Genomic DNA, 23,866 nt, shown 5'->3' on the forward strand with positions numbered 1-23,866 from the left:
AAGTATGTATGAAGTCTGTTAGGGATGTAACCCTAGGCTTGGCTTGACAATGTATATAAGCTATGATTGTTACAAATGTTACTGTTACTTTAAATGTTAGAGAAATGTAATTGGCTTGTTTCCTCAAGCAGCCATAAGATGGAGCCAGAATGGTTGTTAGATCTCTCTCTCTCTCTTTTGTTAGATGCTGATAGTGGATACTGTTCGATACTGCTCGTGAGTTACTGAGTCTTGCTACTGTTTAGCTGTTTTGTGTGTTAAACTGAGAATATTGATAACTGAATTACTGAACCGTGTATGACTTGGACTGATAACCGGACTCTGAATACTTCTATATTTCTACATAGTAAACTACTATATTTTTATACTATTCAGTGTCTCTATATGCTGGTTTGTTCGTGTTATTCCATATCACTCTCATTACGCTTCTCTGCATACTCGCTTTTCTAGCGGGGAGCTTAATTACTTAACAAAGTCGCCATCCGGAATGATCTATGGTCGTTCTGCTCAGCCAGTCTGCCTGAATATTGGCAGTGCTGGAGATGTGCTCTGCCCGTATTGAGAAGAGTTTGTGCTCCGCTGAAAGTCCTAGCTTCTCTGCTTTCCGCATGAGAGCCCTGAAGTGGGTGCCCCCTTGACGGTTCACGTGTGCCTTTGCTGTCACATTGTCTGTCAATAAGAGCACATGCTGACCTGCAATCCTGGGCTGGAATTTCCGAAGGGCCATGTGAGCTGCCCTGAGCTCCAGCCAGTTGCTATTGTTCTCCAGCTCCTCCTGGGACCACCTTCCCTGAATCATGCGGAACTGGCTGTGGGAACCCCAGCCAAAGAGGCTGGCGTCTATTGTTATGGTCACGTGTTGGGGCTCCTTGAAGAGACATCCTTTCTCCAGGGCTGGAGAGGTCAACCAAAGGAAGAAATTGAGGACCCTTGGTGGTATCCGAACTGGGGATTTGGAGCTGCTCCTGACAGATCGTTGATGTGGTAGCAGGAACCATTGCAATGTTTTGGCGTGCAACTGTTCCCAAGGGGTGATTGCAATGCATGAAATCATTTCCCGTAAGACTTGGGAAAGCAGAAGTAACAGCACTGACCTCAATGTCCGGATTTGGTTCACCATCGACCATATACTGGAGCAATGCTCGGGAGAGAGGCAGACTTCACAGGTCATGGCGTTGATGATGGCTCCTAGATGTAGCAGGCTGGTTGATGGAATCAAAGTGCTGTTTTCCCAGTTTACAGAAAAGCCATGCTTCTGCAGAGACTTGAGTGTGATGCATAGGTCCCGCTGTGCCTGCTGGTGGAACGATTGGATGAGGATGTCATCCAGGTAGAACTGTTATCTGCACGGGTTGAGACCTGAAGTCCATGGCAACTGCTGCTAGAAGCTTGGTGAAGGTCCTGGGAGCTGAGGAGAGGCCAAAGGGAAGGGTCCTGTATTGGAAGTAGCGACTTGCACAGCAGAACCCCAGGAACCTCCTGTGCAATGGATGAATGGGCACAAGGAGGTACGCTACCCTGAGATTGATGGATGTTAGCAGCTCTCCCTCTCGTATGCAGCCCAAGATGGATGAAGGGATTGCATCTTGAAGCGTTTGTACGCTATGTGGACATTGAGTCTCTTCAAATCCAGGATAGCTCCCCACCTCCCTTAACTCTTTGGAACTAGGAATAGGATGGAGTAAAACCCTAGGTTTTCCTGTTCTGGAGGAATTGGCTTGATTGCCCTGATGTTTAAGAGATGTTGAATCTCGGCTTCTAGAAGTCCCCTTTTGGAAGGACAGTTTGGAGTTGGGCACTGAATAAAGTGTCTTGGGGGGGTTGGACATAAACTCTAGGGTGAGACCCAACCTAACTGTCTGATGGACCCATGCATTAGTGGTCATCGCCTCCCATTGGTCAGTGAAGAGTTGTAACCGTCCACCAATGGGAAGGCTGTGAAGGGAGTCACTTGTTCCTGGGATAGGGCCTGTTGCCAGACCCTCGAAATGGCCTTTGGGAGTAGGATTGCTGCCTACCCCTGTCACAAAAGGACTGCCTCTCCTGAGGGCAGTCACCTGCCTGGGTATACTGTCGTTGGAACGGAGGAGCATGGAAACCAGGGTCCGTCACCCAAAAAGATTGCCAAAGAAAATAAGGCAAGGGCCTATGTTCTGCTCACCTGTAAGAGAAAGGTAATACCTTCCTCTTGTCCCTGCCCTCTACCAAAATAGGATCAAGAGACTCCCCAAAGAGGTTGCCTCCCTTGAAGGGAGCCGAGGTAAGACATCACTTGGATCTCATGTCCACTTGCCAGTGGTGGAGCCACGAAAGATGCAAATTTAGTTGCATTAAAGGTAGCATCTGCCAAATATTCGGTGGCAGCTACCAGCTTATTAATGTCTTGGCACAACCTGATGTTGTCGGGAGGAACCCTGGCTTGCAGTTGGTGAAGCCAGATGAGAAAAGACCTGTTAAAGAAAGATGCGGCCATCACTGTTTTAATAAACCAGGCGGCCGCTAAATGTGTTTTGCAGAATGATGACTCTGCTTTCTTATCCTCCACCTTCAGGTCCTCTGATAATTCAGATGGAAGAATCGCTGAAGAGGCCAGAGAAGCCACTGGAGTGTCCACTTTGGGCCACTGTAGCAGCTCCTCTAACTCCAGTCCGGTGGTATATAGTTTTATAGTTTTCTATCACTGCCACTGGGGGCTGTAGCTGACCCTGTTTGGCTCCTTTGGCATTGGACAACATCAATGAACAGCTGAGGGGATGGAATAATATCCTGCTCAGCCACTGGTTCCTTGAATAACTATTCGCTGGGGTCCTGAGAGGATAAGGCCATATCTGCAGGCTTGTGTGACACTCCCACCAGGGCCACAGCCTTGGCCTTGTAGAGGAGAGAGTTAAACAAGGCTGGTTTAAATAGGCCGGTAAAGGTGGGCTTGTCTCAGGCAAGGCCTTCATCTTCTGACAACTCCTGGTCACCCTGCTCACCTTCCCCAACGAAGGAATCCTTGCTATGGATGGATGGAGGAGGGAGGTTGTGCTCTCTGAGAGAAATCAAATCCGCATCTATCTGGGTCTGCAGATTGGGCAGGAGGACCTGCTCCAGAATGGGAGGATGTAGTTGGCCTCTGCTAGAGAGAGCAGCCTCTATACCCTGAGAGATGGCTTTCGAAATGTACATGCACAATCGGGGGGAGAGGCCAGAGCACTGACCTTCCTCTGATCGGAGACCAGCTGCTGTGGGAGTAAAGGTTGCTTCTGGAACTGACTCTCTAGTTCTGCCTGTAAAAACTGCCCCTGCTGATGCTAAACAGTCGAAGGGGGTAAAATCCTTCTCAAAACAGATAGCATGAAGAGGTTGAAAATCAGAGGGACCTTCCAAGGGCCAATCCTGTCCCTCTTCCTTTCTTGATTGGGGAGAGGAGTGAGGAGGGGATGCTGGCTGTGGAGGAATGGGAGCCTCTATCATCGCCATATTGGTTTGTTGAGCCTTGGCGAATTGCTTCTCCAACGCCTTCAAGCAGCATTGGGCATCCCTATATGGGGCTGAGGGGTCCCTTGAGGAAGAAGAGCCCTGAGTTATGATTGACTTGGAGATACTTCTGGTCTTAGCTCCCCTGGGGCGATTGCTGGAGGAGCCAGCTTCTGAGGCCTCTCTACTGTGGCAATCCGCCATTTTGAATCTGGCTGGACCTGGTAGCCTCTATGTGGCTGCACCAGTTTAAAATGGCAAGGCCTAACCCCACGGAGCCAATCTTGATGCAGCCAAAAGGTCCGAAGTCACGGACCACTCACCACCTGCAGAGGAGGAATAACTCCTGTACAGACTGCCCACACAGTCCTTCTGCAGTTAATTCTGTGTCAAAATGTCCAGAGCATGACAGTTTTCGGACAGAGGACTCCGGGTGTCAAAAAGTCTTCCGTGCGGTTGTGGCAGGCCAGAAGGACAAGCACGGTGATTTGGAGGCTTCCTGATGCCTCTGCTGGCTGCCCCACATGGAAAAGCTTCTTCCTGCCTCACTAGCGTGCCCGAGCAACAGGTGACACATCGGAGGGATCGCTGGGTGTAAAAAAAAAAAAAGGTGAGCAGCGGCTGGTCCGAGATGTTTGAGCCAACCAGTGCTCACGCCTGAGCTGGGAGGCTCAGAGAACCGTGTGGCGGTTGAAACTGCTCCTCCCAACTCTCTGCGAATCTACAGAAGCTGCTTGTGAGAAGTAAGATGGAATAGCTACTATCTGAATGCCTAAGACTGAAGAAGAATTTGGCTTACATCTGCTAGGCTCGTCTGGGAAGAAAGAACTGAAGATAGCCGTGTGGATGAGGCGTGGCCAAAAGTTTCTTCTCAGTCTCCAGGCAAATGGACAGAAGTTCCCATGCTTGGATTCTCCAAACAGCGCACAGAAGAATTAAATTCTTTTCAGAGATTACACTTCAATATCCCACAGCATTATGAAGGGTCCTTGGTGATCTCTGAGCTTGTTTGTTTTCTTGCAGATGCTTCATTAACCTAACTAGATAACATCATCAATGCTAGTAAGGAGTGCTGTTTGCTGTCAGTTTATTATCTGGCGACTTGCCTATGTGGGTGGGGGCCGTCTTAGAGATTCTTTGATTGGGCTGTTTACTAATGGCTTTTGGCAGTTTCTTGATTGGGGTATAGCTTTTTTGATAGTTGGTCAGAAGTTGACTTTGAGGTTAATCTATTTTGATCTGAATGCTGATTACTGGTGGAGAGGAGAATAGCCAAAACAAAACTCTGTAGATGAGCATTCAGCCTCGTTAATGGCAGTTGGCAAATGGAGACCATAGTTTTATGTCCTCTATGTTATCCCATTCTTCTAAAACAGTGAAAATAGGTGAGAAAAGTTTACTTTTGCATGATGAAGCTCTATACAGCAAAATCACTACTGAAGAGGAATGCAATTAAATATATATATAACTATAAAGATTTGCAAAAAAAATTGGAGTCAAATTGTGATTCCAACTTAGCAAGTATATCTTTTATATCACTAATAAGACAAGTGTTGCACAAGGAACTTTATAAACCAATTTGATAAACAGAATTATTCTAGTAAAGGTATGAAAAGTTTATTACAAAGAAACGTAATATGGTTGCAAAATATGGAATGAATCTTATACGTGTAAGGCACAAAACAGAAAGATATGCTACCCATATTAAAAATCTTACCTCTTCATTTTCAATTTTCAATGTTGTTAGTCGAGACTGAAGTTGCTGATATCGAAGCATGAGTTCTCCTTGAACTGGCTGTTGGGCACTGACTCGAGAAACCTAAAAAAAGCAGGAAAAATTGAGAAATCATATGAAAAGAGAAGAAAAGGAAAGGAAAAATGTACACAGTTGTAATGGGCTCCTACAATTGCTGTGGTGGCGCAGTGGTTAGAATGCAGTATTGCCAGCAGTTCTATTCTCACAGGCTCAAGGTTGACTTAGCCTTCCATCCTTCTGAGATCGGTAAAATGAGGATCCAGACTATTGGGGTTAATATGCTAACTCTGTAAACTGTTAAGAGAGGCCTGTAAAGCACTATGAAGTGGTATATAAGTCTAAGTACTATTGCTATCACTACTTTACAAAGTGGAACAAAACTTCAATCATCAAAACACAGAATAAGATATATGATGCTAATAATTTTCATTTAATTTAGAGTCTATAAGAGTTTACATTAAATGAATATTCTTGGATATTCATTATGTGGATAATTATATATGTCATTATGGATATGAGAACATGAAGACTGCTATAGTGCTTACATATGAGATACTAAGAAAAAACTATGGTGCTGATCACCATGGATGTCTGGGTGTTCTCAAACTGGTATTAATTAGCCACAAATACCACAACTGAAACAGGTGGGCTGACTGAACTGCCAGAAGCTTGATTCTCAGAACTGTTTGAAAAGTGGCAACCCTCTGTAACATATGGCTTTCCTGATGGCTATACTATGTGTGACTAAGAAAGGATCAAAGATAAATTGAGGCAATTGTTCATTCTAGAATGCAGCTTAAATATCTACAAATAGAAAAAAAGTAATGTTTTTTTGAATGATTAGTTTTGAATGATTGTAGAACACTCTTAAAAAGTTTGAATAATATTGAAACACATAGAACAGAGATGGTATTCAACAGGTTCTGAACAGTTCTGGAGAACCGGTAGCAGAAATTTTGAGTAGTTCAGAGAACTGATAAATACCACTTCTTACTGGCCCCGCCCCCATCTATTCTCTTCCTCTCGAGTCCCAGCTAATCGGGAGGGAATGGGGATTTTGCTGTAACCTTCTCCTGGAGTGGGGAGGGAATGAAGATTTTATAGTATCCTTCCCCTGCCACATCCATCAAGCCACGCACGCCCACCAAGCCACACCATGCCCACAGAACCAGTAGTAAAAAAATTGAATCCCACCACTGATATAGAAGCAACTTTTCTCTTCCTTTACTTATTGGTTCAATCTACAATTGATTCTCATTATTCATAGTTCTGCATGTGCAAATTTGCAACATTTATTTGCAATTCCAAATCAATATTCTTGGTATTTTTACAGTCATGCAGATTGGTGAAAATTTTTAATCACCTAATGTGCATGTTTTTAGCTAAGGTTTCAGTATTCACTAATTTAGTGTCTGAAATTTGTTTACTATAGCAAAAAATGAAACTATCGCAAAAAACGAAAAATCTTTGTATTTGGTCAATTAACAAAAATATTACCAACCTTTTAAAACAGGTTTTTATTTTATTTTTTACAAACAAAACAATGTGTGAATGGTGTGGCACCTGTGTGTCATATATTCTAATACAAATAAAACTAATACAATTAATCATAATTATTACATTCATCCAACTTACATATTTCTAATAGTAATACATATTTATATTAAGTTGCAGTCTATCATTATTCAATTATTCCATATTTTCTCTTATTACTCTTATTTTATTATATAAAATGAATACATTAATATTCTCTTTCTCTTATTTCTATCTCTTATTCTAACTTTTAATTATGTCACCCTTTATTAAAAGATATTTTCTTTCTATCCTACCTAACTTCTAGTCATGTTACCTACCTAAAAAAAGGAGTGAAAAAGAAAAGCAAATCAGAACATCAACAATAAAGAGAAATCATCTATCCATCATCTCTTTACCGCTTCAATACTTTAATTGCTATGTTTTTTTTTTACTAGCCTCCCATATTCCTCTCTTGGATTTTTGTCTCTGTCTGCATTTACTTTTGGCTGTTCAATCTAGATATTTCTCTCATCTCTACCCTTTTCCACTGCCTAGTTTCCAAAATTTCTACCCAGGCCCCTGTCTCCCTTTCAAATGTATCTTCTTGTATCTCCAATTCTCGTTTCAATATATTTTCCCCCTGATTTAATTCATCAGTCACTGTTATTTCCATTGTTATCTCCTCCTTGTCTTCTTTTATTCTCTGGTTCTTTGGCTCAGTCTCTTCCTCCATTTCTACTGTTGGCTCCTCCCTTTCCTGGGCGTCTTGGGCTTTACTCATCATCCCTTTTATAGTACTTTCCATTTTCCATTTTTTCCAAAATTCTCCATGATGTCCTTTAAGTTTTGAAAAAGTAACGCCAGGTCCTTCCAGATTCCACTCAATTCTTCCTTAAAAAGCATCTTATTTTATTTTAAAAAGTTCAACTTTTGTCCAGCAGTCGAAGCACCATTTATTCACTCCTTAAATTGCCCTTCAAGGAGTGCACTAATCACAGTTCTTTGTATTCCATAGGTAAATAATAAATTCAATTTAAATAATCCCAGAATTCATCAAAAACCTCTTTATGTCCCCTTTACAGTTTCAATCTTCTAGCATAACATTCAGGGGTCCCTTTCATTAAATAGTTTCCTTGTTTTCGTATTTGAGACTCCAGTAGTCATGGGGTAGTTGGGAATAATCCAGCAGATATTTTCAATTTTTCCTTTCATCAGCAGATGGCAATCTTAACTTAAAATTTCAGTATTCACTAGTCAATCATCATTTTGGTTGTAAATCAATTATAAAAGTAGAATACGTTTTATAAGAAAATGATTCCAGCATTTTAAAATGCGTTCCCAATACCACTTCCCAGTTTAAGAGTCCAATTTTCTGTATGTTTCAAAATGTATTATTTTTGCAATGTTGTGCGTTGGGAATAGATGAGGAGCCACATTCCAACAATGCTGTTTATTCAAGATAAGAGCAGACTATAAACCAACATCCAGTTTCCGGCTGACAGCTCCTTTTAAGGGAAGCTCTCAGCCAATTAACCGTTTTTTAAAATAAATCCCACACTTGCATGGCAGTAGGAAAAGCCTCTGCTTGTGCCTGCGTGGACATAACACCCCTTCCCATCCACGGGATGCTCCATTAATTTCGTACTATACAAACATAATTGTCCAAATACATTGGTTTTCGACGGCTTCGTGTTGACTTGTGGGTCTCTTGTATTTTTATCAGCCCCCCCCCCCTGTTGATTGCATCTTTTGCGCTTCTTCAACTACATCAGATGGATTACTAATGCTCTCCGGGGCCTCCAACTGGGCATATCCCTCAGCTGGAGATAAAGAAGAGCAAGGTGGACTCCGTGGCAGTGGAACCTCAATAACAGGTGGTTCATTCTGCACTGGACTTGGCCCTTCCGATACCATTTCACTGCATTGTTGTCCCTCTCGCTCCTCTGGATCCCCACCCCGGTTCGCTTTTTCCAGCTCCCTAGCAGCTGTCCCCATTGCATGGCTCTAAAGCTGGTCAATATGTCGGTGCCACTGTTGGCCATCCTCGAGCTCCACTTGATATGAACGGGGACCCGTGACTTCTGTGATATGTGCTGGCACCCATAGAAGTTGACCGGTATAATTTCGGGCATATACTCGGTCACCTTGCTCAAATGTTCTGAGTGTACTTACCGAGTCTGAAAGGGTTTCTATCGAATAATCTGGATGTATTCTATCTAAGTTTGTTCTCAGGCGGTGACCCATAAGTAATTCGGCTGGGCTCCTACTGGTGGCTAAACAGGGAGTGATGTGTTAGTTGAACAAATACTTATTAAGTTTCTCGTGATAGTCCCCGTGGCCCATCCAATGCCTCTTTCATCATTTGCACCATTCTGCTTATCCATTACTTGCGGGGTGAAATGGAGCGACAAGGGCGTGATGTATTTCTTCGCTAGGAATACCTCGAATGCAGTTGCTGTAATTGAGGCCCATTGTCTGATACCAAGATGTCTGACAACCCATGTGTTGCAAACATTTTGTTTAATACCCTGGTAACAGCGTCTGTCATAGTTGACCTCATCATGGCCACCTTCAGCCATTTGGAATATGCATCAATGACAATTAGAAAAGACATTCCATTTATCGGCCCCGCAAAATCAATATGAATTCTAGACCACGTGCCTTTCAGTGTTTCCCAGTCCCATGGTGACACTGAAGGAGGTGCCGGTCTCGATTCCTGGCATGCTTTGCACAACGCCACCCATTCTGCAATATCTCTATCTATATTTGGCCACCACAGATAGCTACAAGCCAACGCCTTCATCCTTATGATCCCAGGGTGGCCTTCATATAGAGTCTCTAGCAGTGATTTCCTTAGCCTTGAGGGTTTTACTATCCAGTTTCCCCACAACAGGCAACCCTTTTGCACAGAAAGTTTTTGCTGCCTTGCACGGAATGGCTTAAACTCTACATTTCCTGTCTCTTTAGGCCATCCCCTCCACACCCAGTTTAACACTTGCATAATTTCTTGACTGGTTTGCCACTTCTGCAGCTGTAACCAGTTTGGATGGTATAGTCTCTATCAGCAATACCGATGCTGCTGGAGCTGGATCCTCCACTAGATTTGGTAGAGGACAACAGCTTAGGCTGTCAGCACGGCCCAGTTCCGTGCCAGGTTGATGTATAAGTCTATAGTTATATGCTGCTAAAAACTGCATAAAGCAAGTCACCCTTAGGGATAGGACCTTTGGTGTTTGCCGGTCCCCTGCAATTAATCACAGCAGTGGCTTATGATCTGTTACTAAATCAAATTTCCTTCCGTAAACATATTCATGGAATCTCAATACCGGCAACCACAGCCAACACCTCTTTATCAAGCTGGCTATAGTTCCTCTCAGCTGACGATAGTGTCCTGGAAAAAAACATTATTGGAGCTTCACGATTGTCTGGAAGGCGATGACTTAAAACTCCCCCAACTCCAAATGAGGATGCATCACACGTCAGGACTAATGGCAGGCATTCATTATATTGGACTAGGACACTGTACGAGGAAATTAATTTTTTCACCCCCACAAATGCGGCCACTTCTCTGCATCCTTAAACCCATGGCACCTTTTTTCCTAACAGCTGATGTAGTGGTTCGGCCACTGATGCCTTCTGTAACAAAAACATGCTATAGAAATTGTGGAGTCCCATGAAGGCCTGAAGTTCCATCTTATTCTTTGGTGTTGGCGCAGAATGTATTGCTTGTACTTTCTCTTTGGTAGGGTGCAATCAACCAAGTAACCCAGAAACTCGACTTGATTTAGTGCTACTTTACACTTTTCTTCCTTTACCTTTAGCCCAGCCTCTTGGAATCTTTGTAACACTAGTCATAGTCATTCAAATAGTTCAGGTTTACTGGCAGTGGATATGAGCACATCAACCCAGGGATGCTGTGTAACAACTGTTCCATCAGGCTTTGGAACAAACCCGGGGCCACACTTACCCCAAACTGTAGGCAACGACAACGGAATGCCCCCTGATGTGTTATAATAGTTTGGGCTTCTGCAGTGGCATCATCCATGGGGAGTTATTGGTAAGCTTGGGCCAGATCTAACTTTGCGAAGACCTTACCTCCCCCCCTCCAGCAAATGTAACAAATGCTGCACCACTGGTAACAGATGTCTTCTGTTGAAGAGCCCTATTCAAAGTACATTTATAATCAGCACAAATCCGGACCAGCCTGTCTGGTTCCACTGGCGTCACGATGGGGTTTCCCACTTGGCGTGGTCCACCAGTTCCAGTATGCCTTGTTGAATCAATTTATCCAGTTGTTCACCAACCTTGGGCTTTAATGCAAATGGCACCCTTCTTGGTTTCATTCTTACTGGTACCACTTTAGGGTCCAAACTGAAGGATATTGGAGTACCCCATATTCTCCCAACTTCCCATCGAACACATCGGTGAACTCTTTACTCAACTCTCTGTTGTTTTCTCCCAGGACTTTGTGAACCCCAGTAATGCCTAACCCCAAAGCCGCAAACCAATCCAGTCCCAGGGGGTTAGGCAGTTACTCAACTCTCTGTTGTTTTCTCCCAGGACTTTGTGAACCCCAGTAATGCCTAACCCCAAAGCCGCAAACCAATCCAGTCCCAGGGGGTTAGGCAGTGAGGCTTCTACGACAACCAATTTAAGTGGCATGGAGAAATCTTTATATTCTACGTGGACCGTTCCACTTCCTTTGATGGGGATGTTATTTCCCTGATAATCTCTCAAACGGATACGGCTTTGTATAAGCTTCTGCTCAGCTTTGTGTGGCAACAATCTTTGTAGGGTCTGCCAGGATACAATTGTTGTTGCCAGCCCTGTATCCACTTCCATCTGGCAGGGCGATCCTGCAATACAGACGGTAATGCAAATTTTACTACTTTCCAGAATCCTGGTTTGATTGCTCACTCTCTCTAAATGACAGGTGTCTGTATTAATAGTACAACACTCATCCTCTGGGGTTCTCAGTCTTGGCGGGGCCTGCTTTCCCCCAACCTTATGACTTGGAGTCTGTCCTGTTGGGGTGGCAGGCAATGCAGCACGGAAAACTTGCGCTAGATGACCCTTCTTCCCACACTGTCTGCAAATGTTATTTTTATGGCGACACGTAGCTCTCAGATGGTTTCTACTGCAACCTATGCACGAGGAGGACAGCATCCAATCCTCGGTCACTCGGCCATCTTTGTTGGCTGCCTCAACCGATGGATGTCAGTGTGATTATCTTCCTCATCTTCAGTGTCCCCCTGCAATTCTGTCTCTCACCGATGGGCAGTTGCCCCCCTTCTAGCCGTCTGTGAGTGCCTGACTTCTGTATCTCTTAAGTCGATCTATTTGACGATTCAGCAACTTGCGCCTCCTCTACTGCTGTTTGTAGGGTTAACGTCGGTTTTGCCAGTAATTGTCTCTGTAACCGAACTTCCCAAACCCCACAGACCAATCTCGAAGGGCTTTGTCTAAGTTGCTAAATTCGCAGTAGATAGCTGCCTTCTGGAGGGCTGCCATATAACAGCTGATAGACTCATCCTCCACCTGGTCCCTATGGTAAAAAGCACGTCTTTTAGCAATGCAAGATGGTCGGGGGGGAGCGTAATGTTCCCGCAGTTTACCCAATAATATGTCCCAAGGAACCGTCTGAAGAGGTTGGGGCGCAATGAGATGGCCCTTGCCATCTCAAACACTTCTTTTCCACAAATGCTCAAAAAAAAGCGCTCGTCTGCAATTATCTGTGATATATCATTAGCTTCTAATATACAGTCAAAAAGGATTAAGTAAGAATCCCACGTCTGTGTTTCAGGATCAAATGGTGCAAACTGTGATGGGTTAGCCATTATCTTTTCAAAACAAAACAGTTGCCACTCACACGAGCCTCTTAATCTCTGCAGCCTCTCAATTAGCAGTTCTCAGTGTTGGCTCCAAGCCCAGTAATCCCTCCTTAGTCGGCAATGCAATGTTGTTTCCATGGGAAAAGACGAGGAGCCACATTTCAACAATGCTGTTTATTCAAGATGAGAGCAGACTATAAACCAACACCCAGTTTCCAGCCAACAGCTCCTTTTTAAGGGAAATTCTCAATTAACCAATAACTTTAAAATACATCCCACATTTGCACGGCAGTAGGAAAAGCCTCTGCTCGTTCCTGCATGGACATAACAATTTTTCTCTCTTGTGTCTTCCCCTTCCAGTCTGGTATTTTCTCAGAATGCTTAAACACCACTTTAACAAATAGTTCTGAGCAAACAGTTCTATATTATTCCTTGGGGTTAAGTTTAAGACAAAAAAAAAAATCCTCTCCTCCAGTTCCAGTCACTGTTCACCTCCTTTGTTCCAGCATCAGTCTTAGTTGTTCCTCAGTTGTCCCAGCTTTGTGGTAGCCATCTTTAGGCTGTCTATTCTCCCCATTGTGGCTGAAAGGGAAAAAGAACCCTAGGTCGGACAGGAGAGATGTGAGTCTCCGTGACCTCATAGGGTGCCCCTCTTTGCTTCACCACTCCTACCAGGGGGCTTTGGCTCCTCTCGGAGCCCACAAACAGGGAGAACACAGAGACCGTTTCCTATGTCTGATATCGCTGCGAGGTCAACCGGAAGTCAAGATTACCAATCTGGTGGTACAGTGAATAGACAGTGAATGGTTGATGTGGCCTGTAATATATATAATATAATAGACTATCTAATGAATTAAGTTCTACACAAAATGTTAATGAGCAGTATTCTTGATATAATTTTCTTGGCCATATTATAGTATCTCTAGAAACAATACTGGCTCTTAGGCTACCAACTCTTTCCTCAGATAAATAAAAGATAGAAACTAACAAAAAGATATCACAATAAATATCTAGCTGCAAACAAAAACATTGTTTAAATTTTATCCTTTCTGGAAATTTTAATTGATCTAAATAACAAATTGAGGTATTTGGGAGTTTATTGGCTGGTAAGGGGAAGAAGGAGTCTGAGTAAGTAAATCACCTCTTAGATTTGTTTTGCTATTTTTTCATATGTCTAAGTGGGATAGGAGGGTAGGAAGGTTGACATGGAGGTATGGTACCATGTGAGAGATGGGATGGGGAAGGAATAAAGGTGATTTTTAAAGAGGAGAAGATGAGAGGGAGGGGGCAAAAGAATACCATTGCTATATATGCTCTTCATATTATCAGGCAACTTTTCAATAGATTTTGTGGGGATAGAGCTTTCAATAATTTTATGCATGCGAGATACTCTTAGCTCCATAGAGAAATTAGATAGAGACATTTAAAAAGATATAAACAATGGGGAAACACTGTAAAATTATTTCTTTATGTGTTAAGAGATCTGGGAGTCCTATTAAAAGCAAAAGAATGTTAGTTATGTCAAACAATGTAAACCTCATGTGGCTATGTTATGTGTAATAGATTCAATGTTAGTATGACATGAGCCTGATTTTTTAAAAAATCAAGTAAGTTTTATTTAGAAATTAATAATGTATTACCAAATTATATTAGAACAGGATTAGATAGTATTTCAAACAAATTTGTTTCCAGCAAGCAAAATCAATGGGAAAAGCTGGAGTCACTTATTCACTTAACAAACATAGCAAAAAAGGTTGTAAAATCAGGCACAACTCACTTAACAACTACCTTGCTTAGCAACAGAAATTGTGACCCTAATTGTGTTCATTAAGATAATTTTGATCCTTAAAGTGGATAAAGATTTTGGGTTTGGCATTTTGTAAGCCCATTTCCTTTCTCAGTAAAGATTATAAAGTGTATAATATAACTGTTAGTTAACTGATTAAAAAAGTGATTATAGATAGTCCTCAACTTACGACACAATTGAGCCCAAAATTTATGTTGCTAAGTGAAAAATTTGTTAAGTGAATTTTGCCCTATTTTTTTACTTTTCTTGCCACATTTGTTAAGCGAATCACTGCAGTTGTTAAAATAGTGACATGGTTCTTAAGTGAATCTGACACCCCCATTGACTTTGCTTGTCAGAAAGTCACAAAAGGGGATCACATGGGGATGACTGTGATGTGGTCACTGCAACCGTCATAAATATGAGCCAGTTGTCAAGCATCCAAATGTAAATCACATGACCATGATCATAAGTGTGAAAAATGGTCACTTTTTTCAGTGCCTTTTAACTTTTTTCAGTGCCTTTGTAAATTATTCTTCCGTACGTTGGAGAGATTGCCAAAAAAAGGGGTCATTTTTTCATTTGTGGTGAAACAGGATAAAGTCATAATCTCTGGGCATAAAATATTTGGGGAAATAAGTACTATCACTAATGGAACATTCCCTAGAGCTAGGTTTACTGGACTTATTTACAAGACCAAACTATAAGATTCAAAATAAAGACATTTATTTATTTAATCTTAGCAAGCAAAATAAAAATTGTGCAATTGTGACAAGCAATCTCTAGGCTTCAACACATTGAAAGCTGCTGGTACTTTGTGAGGCTTTGCCAGAAGAAAGCTAGGTCAAGAGTGAGCAAAGTGATATGTGGTAGTGTGGACACCTGAAAGACAGAGCTGGGAGAAAATAGGCAGCTGAAGCACCCTGTGGTCATAAGTGTGGACGGATTCTCAAGGTTCAAATTTTGATTGTGTGACTGTGAGGGCAGTGCAACCACTATAGCTTTGGGGAACAATCATAAATCCATTTTTTCAGCACAGTTGTAAGTTCAAACAGTTGCTGAATGGATGATCATAAATGGAGGATTATCTTTTGACAAGATATGGTTTTAGAGATTTCATTGGAGTTATATAACAGGAGAACAAGGAAATGGACATTATGTATTCTTACTAGTATAAAAGAGAAGGCTTTACAACAATGGAATGATATCCATTCTCTATAAATTATACACTGGTTGAAGAATTTACTTCTTCCAAACTTGATAAATTTTCTACTATAGGAAATCTTCAGCATGGAACTATTTAAACATTTGGTCAACAATTACTGACCTCATCACCCATATGGGGCTGAAACTCAAATTTCATTGGAGGACAGAAGGCTGTAGGGTACATTTCCATGAATCTCTGCTTGTCACTTCGGGGCTCTAGATTGTCAACAGCATTTTCAATGATGTCCAAGCCCTCGTGTCGTGAAGTTTCAAGGTTATATTCTGCAGAGAGATATGTTCTTAAGGCTCTGTTCAGGCTTGCATGATATCCAAGATCGCAACACTAACAGAATATCCAAAAGAAGAAAATACATTTAGAAATAAAAATCAAATTTCAATGCAATAGCTTAAAGCAACAGCTATCATATTCACAGATAATAAATCTTTATAGCTTATTTAATAATCAATTGGCTGATGTTATTAAATATCTTAATTAAAAAACCTATATAAAAATTACAATTATGGAATAATTATTGGATAAGGAAGAACTGTAATGGAAACTAAGTTACTAAAGTTATGCTTCTTATAATAATTTCATGATAAATTGTCATATTGATCTTAATAGATATTACTCTATTAATTGTATGCAGGCAATGGTGAGATTTAAAGACATGTCACTTAATCTAACATCGTTGCATTGACTGTAGGAATATCAGTCAATAATAGTATGGTGACTTTCATAAATCTAATCCAATATAGATAGAAAATATTATTATTGTTCTGATAATATTTTGACATCTAATTGGCTTAGCAGACCTAGGTTCAAAACATTGCCATAATATTTGTGCAGAGTTTGAAATTATATTTTACATATTTCAAGTAAAAGTCTAAACTAGTTGAATTAATCTCTGTTACTTTATGTATTTCACTTGTCTTTGAAACACACTCATTAACTGGATTGTTTTCTGAAAAGATTTTCCAGCTTTTGAAATAAGGATTATTTACACAATGCTATTTCAAATAAATATTGTATGTTTTAAGTGTACCCTTAAAATGTTAAGTGTTGATAGTCTGGCTCCCAAACAGGAGCACATCTGATGGCAAAACCCAATTTATATTATATAACATCTGAAACATATTACTACATCTTAAGCAGGGTGATAAGAGTATTAATGAAATATGAATATTTAGAATTTAGTGTGGAAATCAGAGCAATCTGGAAATTAGCAATAAACTTAAATCTTGGAATTTGAAAAGGATATCTAAGAGGCTATGCAAATGCCTTTTTGCTTATTAATTTAAATGGATTTATCTGTATCACTCCACCTGTATTAAGTTAGCAATGTTAAAATTTACTTACAGAAATACTCATGATCAAGAAGTAAACAATACTTCAATCAAGGAATTGTTAAACAAGTTCACAGTAAACAGCCCAACTAAAGAACCATCACAACCATTCCAACCAAAACTGACAAGCCTCTAGAATATAAAATGAAAGCAAACTTCACTCTTTACTTGCACTGATGAGGTTACCTATTTTGGTAATGAAACTTCAAGAAAATAACTAATCTCAGAGAGCACCAAAGACCCCTCATTTCAATCATGAGCTACAAATATTCTCCTCTATGGAAGTATTTTCATAATAAACATGTTTCTTACTCAGTTGAGTAGCAACAGCAATACTGCTTTACAGTCCTCTCTATGTAATTTTACAGAGTAAGCATATTGACCCCCCAACAATTTGGGTCCTCATTTTACCCATTTCAGAAGGATGGACAGCTGAGTCAATCTTAAGCCTGGTGAGATTTGAACTGCCAAATTGCAGATAACCAGCAGTCAGCACAAGTAGCTGCAGTACTGTACTGTAACTACTGTGCCACCGTGGCTCATATACTAGTAGTAGTCCTAATATTTAGTCTGGGAACCTGCAGTTAAGTAGGAGTAGCCTATACTGTTATATGTTTTCCATATATTTCCCTATACTTCAGTAGAACAAAAGGTGACACTAAATAAAACAACCCTTTTATAACTGTGTTTAACATAATACTAATCATACCATTTTAAAGAACAAAAGGCAGACCCAGAATTCTAAACATGATCCAGTAGCATAAGAATTTCAGAAATACCAATTACTTACATCAATCAGGTCTGAAAGGTCATGAATATAATATTTGAAAACAGAAGCATTTGTTGCTTCAAGGGTTAGCAGATATTCATTTCTGGCTTTAATAGATTTCAGTTTGTTTTCAGAGTATTTTGCTTGACGCTGAGAATAGAAATAATGTAAATACATATTAAAACACGTGCAAAATTATAAATTTATGACACTATTTTACAAAATAGCAAAATGGCACATGCACTATATGTAAACAATGACATTCCTTTTCTTAAAAAATGTATGTAGTTATATGCAAATCTTACTGGGGGATTATTTGTTTTTATTGTTTGCATATATTGTTTTTTCCCTGGGATTTGACACACCCAGAAATTGGTCTAAGATGGGTTGATCTATTAGTTGATCGACATTGTTTTCACTTTCCTCTTGCTACAAAACTGCTATATGACACAGATCATGGAATTCTGCAACAAACTGAACAGAGTTGTTTCCACAACCAGAGAGACAATGTTTTAACTGATATGCAAAATGGCTGTGTGACCTGCCATAATCTGTAACTACAGAAAACCATATTGACTAGTGGGAGTCCTGATTCATTAGCCACAGCATTCCAACAGTGAAGGAAAAATAAGGATTTCCTCTAACAGGGGGAAAAAAAACTTTGCAGGAATGAAATAAAGAGGGTAACAATGCCCATTACTCTGTTGATAATGTTTGCGGGTTTATAACAACACACTGGTATATTTAGTTTTAGATTTCAATTTCTAACATTGCTTTTACAAAAGGTTTTAGTTGCTTTAAGTGTAGAAATACAACCACACCCCTGAAGACACCAATGAACCATCAGCTTCCCCATCTCTACAGGAGAAGACCACTCATGCGAGTATGACACTATTTTATCTCCAGCCCAAATTAGTCAATTCTAACACAAAACTATGACCAAAGTGTAAATGACTTTTAGAATTACTATCATTTTAATTTCAAACAATTAAGGCAAACTGATCCTTACTTTTTCCTTCATTTTTTCAATTTTCTTCACTGAACTCCGTCTTTGGTGTCTTTCCTCCAATCGAATGTGAAAAACAGGATCTCCTGATCTGCCAATTTGTTTTTCTTCTTGCTTTTCAGCCTCTTTCAATTTACTTTCTGCACTGATGCTCTCGGTATGATACATATGGTATGTTTTCATAACCTGGGTCCAAAAGTTAAAAGTTACAGATAAGATTGGAAAATGAATAAGATTGCATCATACACTATTTTAAATTATTGCTTTGTCTGTTCTGAGGCTCAGGGCAGGTTATAAGGGTGTCTGAGTTATATGATAAAACCTATAATTGGAAAAAACTACATAATTTTAAAAAAGTATATAATTAAAAGTATCTTACTTGTTTAATTTAATTCTACAGCACTGTACTTTGCCTAAGGATTTATAGTTTATTTTCACAAAGCATTTTTAATTTCAGTTTAGGAAGATCATCAGCTATTAGGGAGGTAAGCTCTTAAAAGAAAGAAGTATCAAGTATAAAGTATGCAACCATGTATCAGTGATATTTATTTATTGAATTAAAATGTTTATGATGACTCATTTGCCATGCAAATCTAGATACGTAACAATAAATATGCAAATTTGGTCACTTTCAGATGTTAATATCTATACAACCATGATTAATTATTTGTAGGTTCTTATTCCCATTCCAAAAACCACACTTTTAACTGTATGCTGTAAACAGACTTACAACATCTGTTCCTGTTGATTTAGTATGTACAATTTACAGGTAGTCCTCAATTTACAATCACAATTGAGCCCAACATTTATGTTAAGTGAGAAAATTGTTAAGTGAGTTTTACCCATTTATCACTTTTCTTGCTACATTTATTGATTTACTGCAATTGTTAAATTAGTAACACAGTTGCTACATGAATCTAGTTTCCCCATTGACTTTGTGTGTCAGAAGGGCACAACAGGGGATCATATAACTCCAGGACACTGCAATTGTCATAAACAGGACAGTTTTTATGTTTATCAGTTGTCAAGCATCCAAATGTAAGTCACATGACCATGGGGATGTTATAATGGTCATAAGTGTGAAAAATGGTATGTCACTTTTTTCTGTGATGTTGTAACTTTGAATTGGTCATTAAATGAACTGTTGTGTCAAGGACTACCTGTATATTGTTTCTAAAATCATATAAAAGATAGTTTAGTGTTTTGTATGGTGCATCACTTCAGGTAATAGAAGTTCTGTTAATATCCCCAAAAATAGTATTTGTATTTTTTTCAAAAATCACTCCAGTAAAAGGATATGGAGATGAAACACATTAGCTGTGTCATCTGCAACTGTCCTGTACTACAGAAAGTCTCAACCTATGGTCACTTGCTTAACAATGAATTAACAATGGCCTCTGAAAAAGTCAGTTATAGCCTAAGTTTGAACTTATAACTGTTGCCCTCCCCTCATATTGATATGAATGCAATTTGTGCACTTGGCAACTGACTCACATTTACAACCGGTTGCAGAAGCTTACTGTCACGTGATCATGATTTGTCAAGACTGCATAACTTAACTTACCTGACTCAATTTATGAACACAATAAAAATGTTTATAAAATTGGATCTGACTTGATGACATGACTTACGACCACTATAATGGAAATTCCAGTCCCAGTTGTGATCATAAATCAAGGACTACATGTACTGAGGAATATCAACAGAAATTTTAGCCACCCCACTTCTTGGTCAGCTAACATACAAAATTTTCAACCATAAGAGAGAACAAGGGGGAAAAAAAAACCCAATGTTAATATTTCATGTTCACCTCCCAAAAAAGTGCAACTGTTTAAGAATCACATTAACATTAATGAATCCTTAAGGTAGCTGCACTTTTTATAAGGTATGGGCTTAATGTAACGCCTAAAGCAGTTCTTCCAAATTATTATTTAAACAACACGCTTTAAAGTAACATTATTATGCCTTAGCAAGTGGCAGAACTTTCCTTCCATCTTTCCCAGCAATAGAACTTTCTCTTGGGAGCTACTATAGATTTTCACATAATAGGATAATTTAAGCCTGGTTATTTGGGCCTTGAAAGAATACTCCGGATTGATTAGTTTGATGATTCAAAAAAACACCTTTGGGTCATACTCAGATTGTTAATTCACTGCACTTTTGCTTGAGCAATACAGATTTTTTTCCCCACCTTAAAGCATTAGAACTGGAGGAGGAGCTGACGTCGCAATGACACGACCTGCGATCTTGAAGTCCCAAGATCGCAGTCGATACTTTTGCTGCTGGACGGTTTGTATGGACCTAAAACGTCCCGCAGAGATGGTGATTAGGAAGAATACGTGTTGCTGACCCTACAAAGTCCCTGATTGATCCAAGAGAAGTTCTTCTAACTGGCGACAAAAGCACAGCCACAAGCTGATGAAGTTGGGACAGCTCCGGAACGGAAGGAAACGGAAAGAGAAAGTGTGTACAGCTGGTGAGGAAATTTTACTGTTTTAAAAGAGACTGCCCCAAAAAACCTTTAAAGCTAAATTACATTTGAGAACAGAAGAAATAAGCGGTGAAATTAAGCTACATTGGATTGCATTGGACAGTGTGTTATCTTTCTTTTTAAATGCTATTTTATGGATGGAATTTGCACAAAGTTTTTTAAAGTGAGCGGATTAGTTTTTCTTCTACTTTTTTATTTTTGTAACCTATGGATTGAAACTCTTTTTTTCATTTCTATATGAGTTTTTTTTCCCTTTTTTGCCTCATTTAAGAATTTTACTTCTTTTAAACCTGAAATACAAAAACGATACAAAAGGAGTACAAAGAGGCTTGTAACATTAGGGGGAAAGAAAGCAACACTGCCACTTGGAGGCTGGAGGTTTGAGCCTTGGAAACATTGTACTTTCACTTCTTTCTTTGATCATTTCAATTTTGCACTTTAAGACCTTGAAGCTTGTTTACAGAGAGTGATAAGAAGAGCACAGGGTGTTTATGCAGGTGTTCTTTTGAATCTTATTGCCAGCTGGAGAAAAGTGAAAACAAGGTATTATTGTGAGAGATTATAAATGAATTTGTGGTTAATCTAATAAAAAGCCTTGAAAGCCAGAGTGGCAGTGTTTACCAGTTGAAAGAATGGCACAATATCAACATCAAAAAGAAACTCTAATATTGCAAGAGATAATGTTTGAAATTCAAAAATTATTAGAAGTATCAGAGAGAATTGAGGAGAAACTGGAAAACATAGAGCATATAACAGCAAAATATGATGGAGAATTTCAATTGGAAAAAGTGGAGGCTAGAGTCCTAAAAATTGAAGAGAAAAACGAGCACAAAAAGAAGAAATTTGTTGACATCTACGGTGAATGGAGTGTGGTTGGAAATAGAGAGTGGAATATGGAAAGGGGAGCTAGATGGCCAGGAACTCTACCCCAGATGGCAAGGTATAGAAGAAGAAAAAAGAGAAGAATTGATGGATTTAAGGAGAGAAATCTTATCAGAAGCACTGTTGATGACCAAAGATATGCTAATTAAAGAAACAGATGGAGGGTATCGAGATTATATAAGAGATGCAACAAGCAATGAGCTGCGAAGAGAAGTCCGCAAAATATTATCAAGGAAATAATCAGAAGATTAATTCCACAAATGGCAAAAGACATAAGATTGCATTATTAGTGGAAAGAGACAGGTTGATATATGAAAGCTTATAACAAAAAATAGTTAGCCTCAGCCCCTCCCCGCTGATCTAATTTATCATGTTCATAAGCAAGGAGGAAGGGGGGAGCAATCGGGATAACACCACTGCGTGGGGAGCGGCAGCTGTAGAGACCCCAGACCGTGCGTCCTGCCACCATCGCCGACCATACCCACGTCAGCTGTAGAGACCCCAGGCCTGGCGTCCCGCCGCAGCTGCTGACCACACCCCCGCCGGCAGCCACCGACGCTCTCCATTCTCCTTTCACCGCTAACCGCCCCATTTCATTCATGATGTTCCGGCTATAAGGCAGGACATCGCAGCTCAAGGGTATCCCCAAGGTCCCAGGAAATTCTCATAGCTGGACCTGGAACCAACGATGGAATAGGGTTCTCCTGCAAGCCCCAAGAAGGACAATCATCTCCCCGAAGCTCTCCTCAAACACGACAGGACACCATCTTGGGCATGTGTAGTAGAATATGCCTCTCCAACCATTTTCAAATGGAATACTTATTTTGTTGGTTTCTCCCACCATACCAAAGTTGATCACATTCTGTTCTTTTTTTGGAATATTATTCTGCTATTTGGCTTATGGTCAGATGGACAGAGTCCTGAGCCTTTTACATAATTTGTTTCCAGTATTTCATAGGGTTTGAAGGAATAATAAAAGCAGTTAGTCTTAAACTCAGTTAGAAAGATACAGATTGTCTTTGGAGTCCAAATCAACCATATTAGTTGTTTAGATATCTTCAGATTAATATTAATATTATTATTAATAATATTAATATTATTATTAATATTATTATTAATATTATTATTATTATTATTATTATTATTATTATTATTATTATTATTATTGTTATTATTATTATTATTATTATTCTAAGACAGGTTGACTCAACTGTAACATTTAAAATTATGTAAAAGAGGATTTTCAGTCAACAAGTCTTTCCTTCAAGCCAAATCAATATGCTTACCGTGTAAAGCTCATTAAGAACCCTCATTAAATCCTCATGAAGCTGGAATGCAATTTCTTTGCTCTGTAATTAAAAAGGAATTATTAGGAAAAGAAACATAAAACTACCATTGAGAAAAAACTAAATGAATTATTGTTTACACTAAACATATTCGTCCATTTTTTGTTCTGCCTTATGAACAGCAGAAATTTGTCCATGTGACAGGTGTCAGAAAACAAAACACATTGCATGACTCTTGTGAAGGCAATTAAGCAATATTACTTTTGTTATTCTGTGACAATTAAATCAGCCATAACATAGCGAAATAGAGTGTTGACAGGCTCCTTTCATAACAGGGCTTTCTTTCTTCTCCCTGACATTTATTAATGGTAAGGATGTTGGTCATACTGCCTATTTGCAAATTAGCCAACTGAATAATTATTGTAGCCACTCCGTTGGCAACTGATTGCTTGCCAGGTTTTCTCAGCTACTTTAAAACTAGAACTCTTGTGACAAAAAAAAGTTTTTGCAAGAGTTAAAATGGAATGTT

At 39.7% G+C, this 23,866-nt stretch overlaps 1 protein-coding gene across 1 annotated transcript in view; it reads right to left on the reverse strand.

The window, feature by feature from the left end:
* SRGAP1 (SLIT-ROBO Rho GTPase activating protein 1) overlaps positions 1-23,866 on the reverse strand; it is a 193,935-nt gene that overhangs the window by 42,153 nt on the left and 127,916 nt on the right. The window contains exons 4-8 of the mRNA XM_081958839.1: positions 23,338-23,400; positions 18,682-18,864; positions 17,694-17,822; positions 15,678-15,899; positions 5,180-5,281 (exon numbers count right to left, since the gene is read on the reverse strand). Coding sequence (XP_081814965.1) covers positions 5,180-5,281; positions 15,678-15,899; positions 17,694-17,822; positions 18,682-18,864; positions 23,338-23,400 — 699 coding nt within the window. The remainder of the gene's footprint in view (positions 1-5,179; positions 5,282-15,677; positions 15,900-17,693; positions 17,823-18,681; positions 18,865-23,337; positions 23,401-23,866) is intronic.

This window comes from Natrix helvetica (genome assembly GCF_964273705.1).
Source record: "Natrix helvetica genome assembly, chromosome: 6".
NCBI classification, from domain to species: Eukaryota; Metazoa; Chordata; class Lepidosauria; order Squamata; family Natricidae; genus Natrix; species Natrix helvetica.